Source organism: Talpa occidentalis, unplaced genomic scaffold (genome assembly GCF_014898055.3).
Source record: "Talpa occidentalis isolate TD23 unplaced genomic scaffold, MPIMG_talOcc4v2.1 talOcc4.15, whole genome shotgun sequence".
NCBI classification, from domain to species: domain Eukaryota; kingdom Metazoa; phylum Chordata; class Mammalia; order Eulipotyphla; family Talpidae; genus Talpa; species Talpa occidentalis.
The window spans coordinates 87,161,872-87,178,406 of record NW_023601543.1 but is presented as its reverse complement, the minus strand read 5'-3'; the positions used below and the strand labels follow the sequence as shown (position 1 = coordinate 87,178,406).

General features: G+C 52.4%; 1 protein-coding gene across 1 annotated transcript in view; it reads right to left on the bottom strand.

Moving 5' to 3' along the window:
• Positions 1-16,535, bottom strand: part of NLGN4X (neuroligin 4 X-linked) — a 137,462-nt gene that overhangs the window by 69,312 nt on the left and 51,615 nt on the right. The window contains 2 exon segments of the mRNA XM_054695872.1: positions 1,734-1,886; positions 5,423-5,482. Of these exon segments, the coding sequence (XP_054551847.1) occupies positions 1,734-1,886; positions 5,423-5,482 (213 nt within the window).

Genomic DNA, 16,535 nt, shown 5'->3' with positions numbered 1-16,535 from the left:
AGAAATCGCTATGGAGAGGTGCTGAGTCCAGATCAGTTTTTAGGGGGGTGAAGGTCTTTTGAAACCTAACCTTTTGGGGCTGTGCGCGCATCGGGGACACTGTGGGGTCGCGCAGGGTGGGGCTCAGGGGCGCAGCGCTCCGTGGTGAGGGGTGCGCCGTGCGCCCCCTGCGCCCTGCATCCCTGCGCGCCCTTCCGCCCTGCGCCCCATGCGCTCCCTGCGCCCCATGCGCTCCCTGCGCCCCATGCGCTCCCTGCGCGCCCTGCAGCCGTGCGCCCCGTGCCCCCTGCGCCCCTGCGCCCCCTGCGCTCCCTGCGCCCCGCGCACCCCAAGCCACTGCGCGCCCTTCCACCCTGCGCCCCATGCGCCCCCTGCGCCCCCTGCGTCCCCTGCGCCCCGCGCCGCCGCCTGGCACCAGCTCCAACTCCCACACAGTGCGCTCTTTCAGAGCCTCTGTGCAGGGGCCTTCCTGCTGGTTTCCTCTCTCACCTCTTTGTCAGAATGGGCCTTTTGTCAAAGATCAAGGGGCCCACTTCCTGCTCCAAACACTAGCGGCCACAGCCTCCAGCCAAAAACCGCTGCAAAATACTCAGAGGCGCACAGGCCTCCCCAGGCGGAACCAACGACGAGCCCCCCCAGCCCCCCACCCGCCCCCAGATTGGCTCCAGGAACCCGGCAAAGAAGAAAAAGGCATAAAGCCCCGATGAGGGGGTCTTAACTCTGCGGCTTTGGGTTTTCTTTCACGTAAAAACCAACAGGAATTTCGAGGACCTGCTCCCCAAAGCGCACGTTTGCCAACACGCGTTTCTGCAACTCAGCAGCCCCCTCCAGGCGCGCACCGGCCCTGGGATCTTGGATAGGTTAGGATTTTCAGGGGAACGGGGAAAAAAAAGATTCAATATATGCTTCCGATTCCAGGCTGGGCGTCAGATGTCCTGGGGGGTATTTGCGCATCTGGAGAAAAGCTTTCCTGCCTCCTGTCTTGCTAGACAATCCCTGTTACTTGCCTTTGTGTATTTTCCATCCCACACTGGTCACCGCACTGGTCACCACACCGTTTTAACCCACGTCTGCCTGCACGGGAGAGCTGGGCCCAGAACTGCATTCCGGGGTGTCGCCAGCACAGGGAGAACCCGAGAAGGGGCCCGAGGCCGTCACCCCACTGTAGGTTCTCTCGCTGCACCACTGGGGAGAAATGCAAAGCAGCCAAACCATGGCGTGACCGACTCTCACGTCCTCGCAAGAGTCCCCTGAACGTGCGTCTTGAACCAGAAACTCCAACATCCCGGGGACGGCCGCGTCCCGCAGGCGGACAGCAGCGCAGCGGCCTTCCCTGCCGTCCGGCCATCGCCAGGCCAGCACGAGGATGGACACGGAGCTCAGCTCAACGGTCCAGCGCCGGCTGTCGCCAAACCAGCCGCCCTCAGCGTGCGCACAACTCGCGGGTACCCCCAAGACCGCTCCGTCTCCAGAGCCACGCGGGCCGCCGAGCGCCAGCCGGGTGGCTCCATCACATTTCATTTAACTCGATGACCTCGCAGGCCAGTTGGGTAAAGAGTCAGTGGGGGACCCCAAGCCAGCCGGCGGGGTGACAGGGCTGTCGGGAAAGGTAGCCTCGGGGAGGAGCAGACTCTGTGGCCGGGAGAGACGGATGCCCGGCGGGGAAGCCCTCGCCCAGGGCCGCACCCCGCCCGTGAGGCCCCCAGCCCCGCAGACGCCCCGGGGTCACCTACCTAGGATGCCCAGGCGGTAGTTGATGGTGATGACGATGACGTTGCCGTAGCTGGCCAGGATGCTGCCGTCGATCATGTTCCCGGTGCCCTCCATGTAGGAGCCCCCGTGGATGTAAACCATGACCGGCTTCCGGCTGTTCTGCTCGTGGATGTCTGCAAGACAAGCCGGTGAGAGACGGCAGTAAAGGACCGGGCTGCTGAGCGGCGGGCGTCCTGCTGAGCCCAGGACACGCTGGGCTCCCGCCCCCATGCCCAGAGGTCAGCTGGGAAGGACGGGCGGGGGCGTGACGGGGGGCGTGCGTGTCTGTCAGGGCAAACGCTCGTGGCCAACGGGCTCCCCGAGGGCTGGCTGGACGTCAGGACATGTGGGGACCGCCAAGTGCATTTCTCCCATCATCTAAGTGTCCAGCAGCTCCCAGGATGGAGCTTATTGCTCCTGGGATGGTCCCCTGGATCCCCAAGAACTGGCTGGACTTCAGGACACATGGGGACTGTCCCCAAGTGCATCTAAGTGTCCAGACAGCTCCCAGGATGGAGTATATTGTGCCTGGGCCATCCTCTGGATCCCCGAGGGCTGGCTGGACGTCAGGACACGTGGGGACTGTCATCAAGTGCATCTGAGTGTCCAGCAGCTCCCAGGATGGAGTTTATTGTGCCTGGGCTGGCCTCTGGAGCCCCGAGGGCTGGCTGGACGTCAGGACACGTGGGGACTGTCATCAAGTGCATCTGAGTGTCCAGCAGCTCCCAGGATGGAGTTTATTGTTCCTGGGACTGTCCCCTGGATCCGCAAGAGCTGTCTGGACTTGAAGACACGTGGGGGCCGTCACCACATGCATCTAAGTGTCCAGCAGCTCCCAGGATGCAGTTTATTGCTCCTGTGACCGTCCCCTGGACCCCTGAGAGCTGGCTGGACATCAGGACATGTGGGGACCACCACTAAGCACATCTCAGTGTCCAAGAAGCTCCTGAGATGGACTACACTGCACCTGGGACCGTCCCCTGGACCCCTGAGAGCTGGCTGGACATCAGGACACGTGGGGACCATCGCCAAGTGCATCTAAGTGTCCAAGAAGCTCCCAAGATGGATTATATTGCCCTGGGACCGTCCCCTGCAACCCCGAGGGCTGGCTGGACGTCAGGACACGTGGGGACCACCACCAGGTGCATCTAAATGTCCAAGCAGCTCCCAGGATGAGTTCATTGCTCGTGGGACTGTCCCCTGGGGCCTGAGGTGAGTGTTTTCCCCAGGACAGGCACAGGCAGAGGCGGGAAGGAAGACTCGGGACAGATGGTTCAGAATTACGCACTCAAAGGTGTGAAAATGAAACCAAAATGGAAAAAAAAAAAATGTCCCAGGCAGCCGCGGCCGGGATCTGACCCCGGGAGGTGGAAGAGACAGACGAGAGGATGAAAAACGCGGCAGAAGGTCCCCACCGCAGGGGCCTGATCTCCGTCCCCACCTGCCACCCAAGGGCCCCTCGGGCATCACTGAGCTACTTGAACGATGATGTAAAAACTGCCGTCACGTCCTGGAAATGGAAGCCGGAGCCCCCATCCGTCCGGCCGTCCGGCCGGCATTTGGGAAACATTACGTCGAAATAGGGCTTCTGTACGGTCGAGTGTCAGGCTCACTCTGAGGAAAACAGGCCTCCGGGGGGCTCCTTCCGGGGACAGTTCTAGGAACCTGCATGACCAGCGTGTCCGGGCACAGGTGGCCTTGAGGGTCGGGCCCTCCCTGGGCAGAGACAGGGCCAGACGCAGGCTGGTCACTCCAGTCTGTGGGTGCTTAGAGCAATCAAACGGGCCCAGGACTATGTTTTTCTTGCTTTCTTTTCTAAATTTATTTCTGCATAAAAACTGGGGTGCAGGCCTGAGCTGTGGGGGGTGAGAGGATTCAGCAGAGACAGTGGGGAGCAGAGCAGGTGCATGTACCGAAATCCACTGCTGAGGGGAGCAGCGGGAGACAGGAGAGGCCTGCTGTGCCCCGTGGGTCAGCTCCCTGGCCGGGGATCGAACTCGGGCCGCAGCGGTGACAGCCTGAGACTCCCCCCCGAGGCCACCAGGGAGGCCCCTTTAATGCTTTCTTCAATAAGGACTTTTTTGCCCATTTTCTGGGCTGGAACAAATTTTAACGAAGGGAGACCCCTTGCTGGCGTGGTTTTCCCTAGAGCCAAGGAGACCCCAACTTCAGACGGGCTCACGGGGTCGGCTCCCCAAAGCCGCAGGCTCTTGCTCATGATCATTACTAATTCATTATAACTGGCTATTAAATCTGGGGGTGATCCATGGCGTTATGTCTCATCACAGTCCACCTGCAAGTTCGCCTCGACGGCTACCACAACGGGCTGCGGCGTTTCCGCGCCGCACTCTCTCCCCGTCCTGGATTTGCTGCTTTTGTCCCTACGGTTACGCCAGAGGAGGTGCCGGGGACGTCCTCGGAGAGCTTTTAGGGGCTGCTCCGGGGACACGGGAGGGTGTCGTGTCTTCCCGTCTTAACCCAAAGGAGTTTGAGAAGCAAAACCGCAGGCCGCTGTGTCCCAGGCGCCCAGGACGGTGTTTTCACGGGGAGAGAGGAAGTAAATTTGAAAGAGAGCTGGCAGGAGGCAGTGCTCCCCAAGATGGAGGGGAGCAGGGTTCAGTTATAGGCTTAGTTTCTCGCTAGTGTCAAAAGGCAGGTGTCCTGGGGGATCCCCAAAAAAGGAAGGAGATGAGAAGAGTCTGTCACCCTCCCCAGAGCACAGTCAGGGCCATCGTGAGGGGTCGGCAGGACAGCGGGGTAGGAGAAGAGAGTCAGTCAGGCAGCTCTGGGGACCCCTGGGTGCCCCACCCGGAACCCAGGGGGTTCTCTGTCCAGAGCATCCTGCACCAGGGGGACAACTGAGCCTCTTTCTGGCCCGTCACGCGCCCGGGACTGGGGGGTCCATCAAGAAGAAACGTCTCAAAGCAGCGAAACATGGGCGGGAGGGCGAATGTCGTGCAAACGGCCGGGGCTTGAGAAGGAACACAGTCAGGGGGAGCTGGGCCATCTCCTACGCGGGGACCCCCTCATTAGCGTTCTCGTGAAGGGCAAGGGAAGGCATCTGCGACTGTGTGGTCTGAGGCCCTTTGCAGGCCCCAGAGCGTGAGCCAGACAGAGAGTGACTCAGCAGCCTCGTCTGGGGTCGGTGTGTTTGCAGGGGATCCCCAGGGCCTACGGGGAACGCCAGCCCCCCAGGAGTGCCCCCGGCCGGCGGGCGCGGCGTTGCCGTCTGCAGAGAGAACGCAGAGGCCCCGGGCCGCAGGCCGAGCAGACAGCGTGAGCTCCCAGCGTGGCATTCGGAAGGGAAGACATCACCCATGCACGGCTGACAACTCCACTTTCTCTTCTTGCCACCGAGCCCCAAAAATAAAAAAGGAACAAAAAGAAAAAGGAAAAAGGTGAACCCGCTGGCCGGTGAGATGGGGTTACTCAAGTCAGGTCGAGAGGCGTTTCGGTCTGTCCCCGCGGGGATCTGTATCATGGACACAGGGGTGGGTTTAGATTCAAAAACAAAACCAAAACCACAGCGGTTTGCAAGGAAAAGGGAGCACAGCGCGGTGTGCTCGGTTCAGAGAAGGGAGGAAAAAGAGGTTGAAATGAAGAAAAAAAACAAAAATAGAGAGAGAGGGATCATGCATCAGGGTCGAGCTTGGAAAAAGCCAAAAAATACCTTCGTCTTCACCACGGTCATTACTGCTTATATCATCGGCATTTTTCTTTGTGTTGCCTCCTGGGGTCGAATTGAGAAGAAAATAAAGGGGGAAAAAAGAGAATTCAAAAACAGCAGGTTTGCAAAAAAAAAAAAAAAAAAAAAAAAAACCAGAAGAGAGATTCTACCCAAAGAAAAAAAAAAAAAAAAGTCACCCAAAAAGTTGACATCCGTCCCATCTGGAGTTCCAAAAACATGAGAAGGGCAGGCGATGCAAAATGCAAACTAAGAGGGAGATGTCCGGATGCAAATGTTACTTGCCGGAAACATGAGCTACCCTGTGGGGATGCGGCTGGGGACGGGGTTAACATGGCTCGACTGCCCCAAAAAAGAAGAAAAAAGAACCAAAAAAACAAGCGAATGTGATTTTCAAAAGAAGAAAATTAAATCGTTGAAAAAGGTTTCCCAGATTCTTAAAATAAACGTGTATGAGGCGGTCACGGCTTCGAGCCCTACCCATTCACATCCAGATCACCCTGTGACATGTCTACACTGGCCGGGAGGAGACGGTACGATGCACACGGAACACACTTAGACCATAAACATGGAAGGGGGATCATCCAATGGTCTGAATATTGACATTCGTTTCATGCACCGGAACCGAAAAACACAGAGTTTCAAACAACACAAGCGTCGGGAATTTAAATCCTGCAGATTCCCCTTCACGGGTGGTTTGCGGACGTTTTGTCTCGTCTTTTTTTTTTTTTTTTTTTATTTATTTTTTTCTATCATGGTTCATTTTTCAACAATATTTGTCTTGTTTCCAATCCACAAAGACTACCACGTCCAATCAGGATCTATGGAGTCAACATCGAACATGCTAAGGCGTGTTTTCCGTGCTTGAAACACCTGTCAGATATTACTGGCATGTTACTGTCACTGGAGTTTGTAAATAAAAATGAGAATGGGACCACCTACCTTTAGCCCCTGAAACAGAGGCCACACAGGACATTCCACATAGCAAAGGCAAGGGAGGCTCCCTAGGCCACGGCAAACGCCGCTATGTTCTCTTCGGGAGGGCGCCATTTTGTTTTTTCCCATTTTCCAGCTACCAAGAGGCCCCAACACATTCCTTATCCCTTGGGTTGCTGACTTACTCTTACTTAATCGGCTCAAGAGTCTTCTAGAAAGACAGACACACCCCAGGGATGACGTCTCAGCTGTGAAAACGGCTCAATCTGTTGGATCGTTCTGTGCCTCCCTATGGGGAGGCAGGTAGACTGGAGAGCACAGAGCTCGCTGGCCGGCGTGTCTGAAGAACATTCCTCACTTGTCCCGAACTCAACGGGGCTTCTCCGTGCTTGGAGGGCAAGACTTGAACTTGTTTTCTTCGTAGATCCAACATGGGCTGACGCGCGGTGCGTTTCACGTGGCTCAACGTGTTCTCACAAGCAGATGCTGGGAGGTGGGAGACTCGACTCATAGCATTTGTTGAATTTTCAAGCGAGGAGCACGGGAAGAGGTGCCTGGAGCCTGGGCACGCCCAGGTAGGGGCAGTTTCACTTAATTTACCTCCAGGCAGGGTTGGGTCTTGTAGGAAGCGTTGAGTTCTCCTGACGGCACATTTAGTTTAAATGCTAAATAGGATGAGGCTGCCGAGCTGGCTGGTATCCGATGAGAGTCATCAGCTTGTATCATAATTTGCTGGTGTCCAAGAATCTGACAGCGTTTAGCTATCTTTAGCAAAACTGAATTAATCTCCGAGAGATCCGTCTTGTAGGTGCGCATTGTCTGGTTGACCAGGAGAACGCGCACTTCACAGCCACCTGGCGGGGGACACTGATGACTCAATTGCATTAAGAAGCCAGAAAGGGCTTCCTTTGTTGGAGAAATTCACCATGTGGATGATGTACTAAACCATTTCTGTTACAAATCGAGGCTTTCTCATGTCTGGGTGGGGGTGGGGGTGGGGATTCTACGCCTTCACGGAAGGTTCTGTGTAGAACTCACTACAGAAGCAAGACCAGGGCCTCCTGTGGCGACAGCACGGAGAGTTCTCAAATATTAACAAGCAGGTCTGCCACGCGACCCAGCCATTCTCTCCCCAGCTGTCTCCCGAAGAAGGCAGCGCCATCCACAACAGCCAGGGTGTGGGGAGGAGCCGGCCTGGGCATGGTTCGTCCCTGATGAAATTTTAAATATAATCTGATAAATATTTCAACATCCTGCGTCATCCACCATAGCTCTTGCTCATTCTCTCTCCCGTGTCTATCCACCCATTTAGTATCTGTCTACCAATCAGTTATTCTACCCCCGTCATGTCTGTGACTGTATCATCTATCTATGATCTATGTATGTATATTTGTATCTAAATAGCTATCGAACACCTAGGTATTTCTATCAATTTTATCTATGTATTTCTATCTATCCTCCTATACATACATCCACCACCCATCCCTCATCCATCCATCCTCTTATCCTGCCCATCTACCTACTACTACCCATCATCTACTTATCCATCCAAATTTCCACCCATCCATCCTGCCGACCTACCTACTACTCATCATCTATCCATCCATCCATCCATCCATCCTCCATCCACCCATCCATCCTGCCGACCTACCGACTACTCATCTATCCACCCATCCTCCATCATCCATCCGGCCAATCTTGCATCTTCTCAAATACTTAGATGCAGCATTAAATTGAGTGATGTGATGCCAAACATCATCCCAAGAACTTTCCAGGTACGACCTCATGCGTTCCCCACAACCACCCTATAGATGGTGAGTCAGCAACATCCCCCTATCACGCCATTTATAACCTTCCTTCCAGTGACTGTGCAGGCATTTTTAAATGTCTATGTAGTGACATTTGCCACTAATTTCCTCTATAATCTCGGTTGCTGATGTCTTTTATAAAAAAAAATGATTCTTCCTTTTATCCAAAGACTGAAAATACTTGGCCATATTTTCTTTTGGTGTTTCAAAGGTCTTATTCACAGGTGAAGTATATTTGGAATTTATTTCTCTACGGATTCTGGTTCAACACACTGCCTTTATTACTGCTTTCTGTGGTGACACCATCTGTGAACCTTCTCACTAATGCGCTGCGTCAGAAGCTCCAGTAGGGTTTGCTCTTGTCTGTCTTGTCCTAATTCTAAAGATCTGAAAATTTATTTTTCTGTGCCCCATGGCTGCCTTAATTTCTCTAGTTTTAGACTGCCTGTTTATATATATATATATATATATAAATAGCTTAACATATTTATATATAATATATATAATATTTATATAATATATAATATTTAAAATATAAATAGCTTAATATATATAAATAGCTTATAAATAAATAGCTTTATATATAAATATATATATACACAGCCTTATATATTTATATATTTATAAATATATACATTTTTATATATATATATAAAGCCTCCCTGGTGGCACAGGGATTAAACACAGCTCTGTCAAGCCACCACAGCACAAGTTCGAGCCCCGGCCAGCGAGGGAGCTACCCACAGGGCGCAGCAGACCTCTCCTGACTCGCCCGCTGCCCCCATCCACAGTGGATTTCAGTTAATCCGCCTGTTCTGCTCCCCACTCTGTCTCTGGTGAATCCTCTCACCCCCGCCACCTCTGGTTTCCACCCCAGTTCTTGCATCAATAAATAAATCATTATTAAAAATAAATATGTTATATATATAAATATGTGTGTGATTATATGCATCTGCGTGTATATGACAGCTCAGGACACAGAATTCACAAAGCACACAGTGCGTCCTTTCGAAACGCGTGCATCCGTGATTCTGCACACACCGACAGATGCCATCATCAGCGCTACCCAACTGCAGAGGAGTAGATTCCTCACCCCAAGACACTGTTCCCACCACATACCCTCTCCGTTCCCCGGTCCCCGAGGCCCCACCTGCACCCACTCTGCCTGTGCAGCCAGCCGACGTCGTCTGTTCTGAGCGTGGGCGAGAGCCGCCGTGTGCTCTGGTGGGTGGTGAGAAGGCTCGTGCGCTCACACGTGTGGCCTGGCGGCCTGTGAGGAGGCCCCTCCACGGGGCTGGGGGACAAGCATCCCTGAGCCGCCAGCATCCCGTGACCTGAAAGCGGATCCAGCACGAAGACCCGCCCGCTGGGCACATGCCACTGCACCCCACACAGTCACGGGGGCCATCTGGGATGGCTGCACACACTGAGCAAACTCTAAGTGCAGCAGCGGGGCCGATGGGGTGCAGATCCCGGTGTAGCCTACTCTGGGTACCCAGCGTCCCCACCTCAGCTGCCAAGCAGCTCTTGCTTGGCGTCCACGCTCCACACATGCCCTCCCCTTCATTCTGCAATTTACACTCCATTCCCTCAGAAGGGGGTTCCCTCGTCACCCCCTTCTTTTCTAACAGGACTCCCTCTAGCACCCGCTGGAGCAAAGCTTCTCCTCTGCAGACGGAGGACTCGGGATTTAGTAACTCCCAAGATCTGGACCTGTTCGCTTGACCACCGCACCGCCAAGTCCTCGCCCGGGCCAGCCGTGCGGACAACTCAGGACGGAGAGCCCGGGTTTGTGACCCCCCAGCAGCCCGGAGCTGGCCGGGGGCTGCCACGCCTGGGGGGAGCCAGCCGCGGGGGCAGCAGCTGGTCCTCGCGGGCACAGACATGTAACGTTGCGTTCTCTGACTTGATTTTTCCAACTGCTGCGAGATAATTTATCATCCTTTCTCCAAATTAGGTTGTTTTTGAACATCCATACACAAGATTCCCGCGCCTTCATTATCTCGGGGTGTCACTGGAAGGAAATTGAAGGCAGATATTTATGCTCCGGTCCAGCCAGGTCTAATTCTCACTCTCGACCGGGTCCATCACAAAGATTCATGGCAATAATGAAAATAATTGGGTCGTGGGGGCCTATTCCCCTGCCTGCCCCTGCCTCGCTCCGGAAGGCAGGCCGAGAGCAAGACGCGGAGACTCATTTCCCGTTCTTGTTGGGCTGGAATTAGGGAGAATTGATTCCGCGCTGTCTTTGCGTGCAATCAAATAAATTTTAAAAGTTTATAGGTCCCCGAGTTATTCCTGGGCTCCTTATTAAAATCTCAGACACAGCCTTACATCTGCATATACGTTGCGAGTTTTGTTATTGAAATGTTGCTCTTCTCGGGAATAAGAGACAAATCCCATTAGATATATACACGCATCTCCCCTGTTTTTATTAGAATTTCAGCTGATAGAATAGATTACATTCCAGACAAACTCCAAGCGTGTGAGATTAAATCAAAACGTATTTAAAAAACCGGGAACTAATTTAATCTTGAGCCATATTTGGTGTTTTTTATGCCTCCTTAGGTAGAAACGTCAAGTGGAAAATGAAATTGACTTTTATTTGCCCTGAAACACCCCAGAAATGTAGGAGAAGTGAGTAAATCTCTGCAGGGGTGTGTGTGTGTGTGTATGTGTGTGCATTCACCTTGCAGGGCATTCTAGAAGAGTCTGAGCTCTACTGCCTGATGGAAAGCTTTTCTCTGTAGTCACAACACACCTGCTGGCTAATGGGAGGCAAAGGCTGTTCTCTTGGTGCTCAAAAATGAGCACAGCCTTTTTCACAGCCTGAACCATGACTGAGGCCAACAGTAGATTCAGTAGGATTATTTTTGGAGTATGGGATGGAATGACGGGATTGGAACCTGCCATGCTCCTCCCTTTGCTGTCTGTGTCAAGAGCAAGGCTCTCCATCTGGAGAAAGAGGCTCCTCCACCGTGACCAGACAAGTAGGTCAAGCCTCGCCTGTGTATCTGACATGGGTACTGGTGTATCATCTCTCTTAAAAAAAATAGTGTAGATTTATACAAAAATCATGCCAGGCTTCGATCCCTATGTCTCTCCTGCCAAAGATGCAAATCCAATGGCCTCAGTTCAGGACCCTAAAGATATAGTACATGAATAAATAGATGTGCAGACAGACAGACAGGATGGATGGATGGATGGCTAAGGATGGATAAGGATGGATGGATGAGTGGGTGGATAGATAAATGGGGAGGTGGATGTATGGATGGGTAGGAGGGTGGATGGATGGTTGGGTGGGTGGGTGGATGGATGGATGGATAAGGATGGATGGATGGATAGAGGGATAGATGATGGATAGATGGATAAGGATGGATGATGGATGGATAGAGGATAGATGATGGATGGATAGAGAAGGATAGATGATGGATAAGGATGGATAAGGATGGATAAGGATGGATAAGGATGGATGGATGGATGGATGAATGGATGGATAAGGATGTATGATGGATGGATGGATGGATGGATGGGTGGATGGATGGATGGATGAGTAGGAGGGTGGATGGATGGGTGGGTGGGTGGATGGATGGATGGGTAGGAGGGTGGATGGATGGTTGGGTGGGTGGGTGGATGGATGGATAGAGAAGGATAGATGATGGATGGATGGATATGGATTGATGGATGGATGGATGGATGGATAAGGATGGATGATGGATGGATGGATGATGGATGGATGGATGGATGGATGGATGGATGGATGGATGGATAGATGGATGGATGGATGGATGGATGGATAAGGATGGATGATGGATGGATGGATGGATAAGGATGGATAGATAAGGATGGATGGATGATAGATCAATGAATAGATAGATACATGAATGGGCGCATAGATAAGACTGCACGGGTGGATAACATACGCACAGATGACAGGTGAATCAGTAGACAGACACACACAGATGCAGGACAGACAGGTACACAGATACACAGATAGAGTTTAATCACTACAAGAGCATCCCCATCTTTGAAATGCAAACACATTCTAACAAACAAAATTTCACCACTTTTCTTCTTGTCTCCCCATATCTGGTCAGGACTCTGGGGCGATGCCTTCCTCTGCCCTGCTAGAAACTAGAGGGTGTAATGATATAAACAACAAAGATGTAGGAACGGAAAGAAAACAGCTCTCACCCCCTCTGCAGAGTGATTATGCCCACTCAATGCCGCCTCTGGAAAGACCTCTGTCATTTCTGCAGAATCTCCATTACCCGCGTGATTTATTGCCCAAAGTCTCCCATTACCCAGCTAGATTTACGGCCCCGAGTGCAGCGAGGGAGCGGGAGGGAGCGCCGTGGTTACTGGGCATCAGAGAACAACCAGCATCAGACACCCCGGCTTCTCCCTAGACCCAGGCGCACATCGGCCATTCTTTAATTTTGAAATCAGATACCAGAGTCGGACCGAGCCCTGGATTTCTCACGGGCTGCCTCGCAATTTTCAAGGCAGCGTTTACAACTCTCCGAGAGGAAAGAAATCCAGGAAAATTGATGTCGAGCTTTCTGCCTCTGTAGGGATCCTGCACCCCAAAAATCACAGCCCTGCAAATCCAGGATTCTGGAGTCACTAATTCTAGATCACGCTCAAGGCAAGAGGATGCAAAAATGATGCAAAAATGCATCATTTTTTGGCATCAATTATTTGCATCAATTTTTGGGGGGGGTGGAAATGAAGTTAAACGACACTTAACGTTTCAATGATAGTCGATGCAAACTAAATCCTTATTGGTTGACAAAACGTATTTCTTGCCACCACTGGCATATGAGACTCTCTCTGCTGAGCCCAAAGTGACCCAAATCTATATTCTCAACGCTACGTTGACCCAAAGTTCTTAAAGGAAGAGACATTTGCCTTTGTTGGTGCAAGTTGCTAAAATTTTGGAGTCTTTCAACAGAACAAGGAGCCTGAGTTGGCCGTTCTGAGCCATTCGCTTCTCCGAATGAAACCAACTCTCTCTCTCTTAACCATCACATGCAGATTGACCCCCCAAAGGCCTCAAAGACACCCCAACACACCAAGAGCAGCCCTTTAGACCAGACACCCACTGGGTCCCCAGATGCTACTTCTAAATCAAACCCAGGCAGATGGGTTTCCCTTAAAATGCTGCCGTCCCCTTGGGGAGCCCCATATTGGTGCTTACCGGCTACAGAGGGAATATTTCTGTACTTGGCCCTGACAATCAGGGGTCACTAGTGCCAGAAGAAAAAAAAAACACAGAATGACAACATCAAAGAATGAAGCACCTACGTACTGATGAGGACGACACCTTCAAATAATCCCGACTAGAGTTTGTTGGCACCAATCCTGGGACACATGATGGAAGAAAGAGCTGCAGAGGTTCAGATACCTCAACTATCGCACATGGGCCTCCTGCTAATATCACCGCTCGGCCCCCCTGGTGGCGCAAGGGGTTAAGACTCAGCACTATGAAGCTCTCTGCAGCACGAGTTCGATCCCCGGCTGGCCAGGGAGCTACCCACGGGGCACAGCAGACCTCTCCTGTCTCCCGCTGCTCCCCTCTGCAGTGTGTTTCAGTAGATCCACCTGCTCTGCTCCCCACTCTGTTTCTGGGGAGTCCTCTCACCCCCGCACCTCTGGCCTGTACCCCAGCTCTTGTATGCATCAATAAAATAAATCTTTTGTAAAAAACAACAAATTTCACCACTGGCCAAATATCTCACCGCACTTTGCTGCCTCCCGGATTTGCCCAAGGCCGCGCCCTCTCCCTAGAGTCTGAGACTGGGGTCTGTCGAAGCTCCCCCTCTCCAAGGGTCCCCAAACTTTTATTTGATGCTTCATTTTCATTTCTGAACATCGTGGCCAGCATTTGCTGCTCCCAGTATTTGTAACAGGGGCCACTGTCACGGGTGTGAGGCGGGATGTCGTGGTGGTTCTAGATGTCGTGCATGTCCCTGAGGACAAGCCATGTTGAGCAGGTCTCCTTTTGTGAATTGTCTTTTTAGCTCTTCTGCCCATTTTTTGATTGGGTTGTTTGCTTGTCTTCTTGAGTTGCGCCAGGTCTCTGTAGATCTTGACTATCGCTGCCTTCTTAGTTGTCTGCTGTGCAAATATTTCCTATCGTGTCATGGGGCAGCTCCTCATTTTGGTGCCTGTCTCTGGAAATCAGATGTTTCAGAAGCCACCAGCCAGGCCCCGAAGGTCACAGCCTCCTCAGGTACGAGTGACACCATGAAACTCTACCCAGCTTGACCGAAGCACATGGACGCCATCATGGCGAACGGATGACCTCGAATTGCATCTTCAGGCCTATGTTACGGCAACACCGCGTCACCCCGAACACCGTGTCACCTCGAAAATGCTGCCCGCAGAGAGGGCTTTTCTTGAATGCAAATGTTCAGCCCCAGACGCGGCTCGAGAATCCAGGCCGATCCCTTCACCCCGCGGCAAATCCATGGAACATTCGCTGCTGGCGGGGCTCGCCGCTTACCATCTCTCTGGGTGTTTACAGATTCCAGCTACATGAATTCCATTTCTGAAAGCATTTAATTTTGAGATCCACAAACAAAGTCATTGCCAGCCTAATGGCTTCGTTTCTTTTGCAATTATAGGCAATCTCAGGCATTTATGAAAATCTCTCCAGGTTATGGATTTTGGGTTTATTATTATTATTATTATTATTATTATTATTATTATTATTACTTGCAGTGGAATAAGGAGGGAGTGGTGGAATCCAAAACATTTCAAGGCATAAAAAGGAATTCATCAGAAAGTGGTACATTGTGTGAAAATGTGTTCACGGAGCCAGTTTGCAGCAGGGAGAGGCTTCCTCGCTCCCGGGGCCAAATCTGCTCATTGGCCGCGTTCCAGGCTGGACACATCCCGTCTCTCCAGGACGCCCGCCTGCGGGGCGAGGTGTCTGAGGGCCCACAGGTTGCATTCCCTGGTGAGAATCTCACAACTAAACCCAGAGCTCAGGAGCCCCCCGGCTGCGTTTGGCCTCCACAAACCTGCTAAGGAGGCCAAAGAGCGTAGGGTCTACTGGGGTCTCCTGGGACGGGTCCACCGGGCGGATTCTATTAACCCAACTGCGAGGAAATCAGGGGACACTCGGGATTCCCAGGCGCCCCACACTAAGCCACCATCTCAGAGAATGAGTGTCTGCCACAGTCAGGTGTTTAGCGGCCTGTGTGTTATTTCAAAAGGCTTCTCAGTACACCTTCGAGTCAAACAGATTTTATTCCTAAATATTTTGTTGATTGATTGATGCATGCAAGAATTGGGGTGCAGGCCAGAGGTGTGGGGGGTGAGAGGATTCACCAGAGCCAGAGTGGGGAGCAGAAAAGGTAGATCCACTGAAATCTACTGCTGAGGGTTGCAGGGGGAGACAGGAGAGGTCTGCTGCGCCCTGTGGGTCAGCTCCCTGGCCGGGGATGGAACTCAGGCCGCAGTGGCTGGCGACAGCTTCACAGTGCTGAGGCTTAACCCCTGCGCCACCAGAGAGGCCCCTTTTTCTGCCTCTATTATTGATATTATTATTGATAATATATTGATATTATTGACCATTCATTGAGTCACCCCACGAGTGTAGGGAACAGCCTTTGTTTTAAAAAGTAAATCAGGTAAACATGGGAAAAGGTGTTGCTGTACGGAGAATTAATTATGTGACGTGGCCTAAGGATGATGTGACATAAATGGACAGAATCAATAGCCCCCCCGAATTTCAAAAGAAGCTTCTACCCAATGAGTATAATGAATGCTCCTGCAAGAAGCCAAAGCAACTGACCTACAAACTCAGTGCAAGATTCTACAATCACACACCAGAGCGAGCATCAGCCTCAAAAGACCCCATGCCGTCGATACGAGCGACTCAACATGGCTCGGGAAAACCTGCCTCCTTGTGAAATAGCACGAGAGATGTTCTCGCTGGAAACCGGTGCCCAGACACACAGGGACAGAACTCAAGGACAGACATCGGCAACTTGTTTGATCTGCTGACTGGCGCAGAGCAGCATCTTCTGCCGTCCCCCAGGTTCTGAATCCCCAACCTCTCTCTCTATACTGAGTGAGCTGGTCTGTTCCAGAAGTAGTCAGAGACCTTGACACCAGAACGGGTCAACCTGGAGGCGGTCAGCAGCCACGAGACCCCAGGCTGCAGCTAGGGGGGCCTCAGAGCCCCAGCAAGAAGTAGACCCCGCTGGGAGGGCCCAGTGGCCACGGCCACGTCCACCCTCCTGGCCTCCCAGCCAGCACAGCTCTGTTCCTTTGCTCTCAGCCCAGCCCCAAAGCCCCATAGCCCCCTGTCCTGGCCCCTTGGGAGCCTCTTGTGTAAGGGG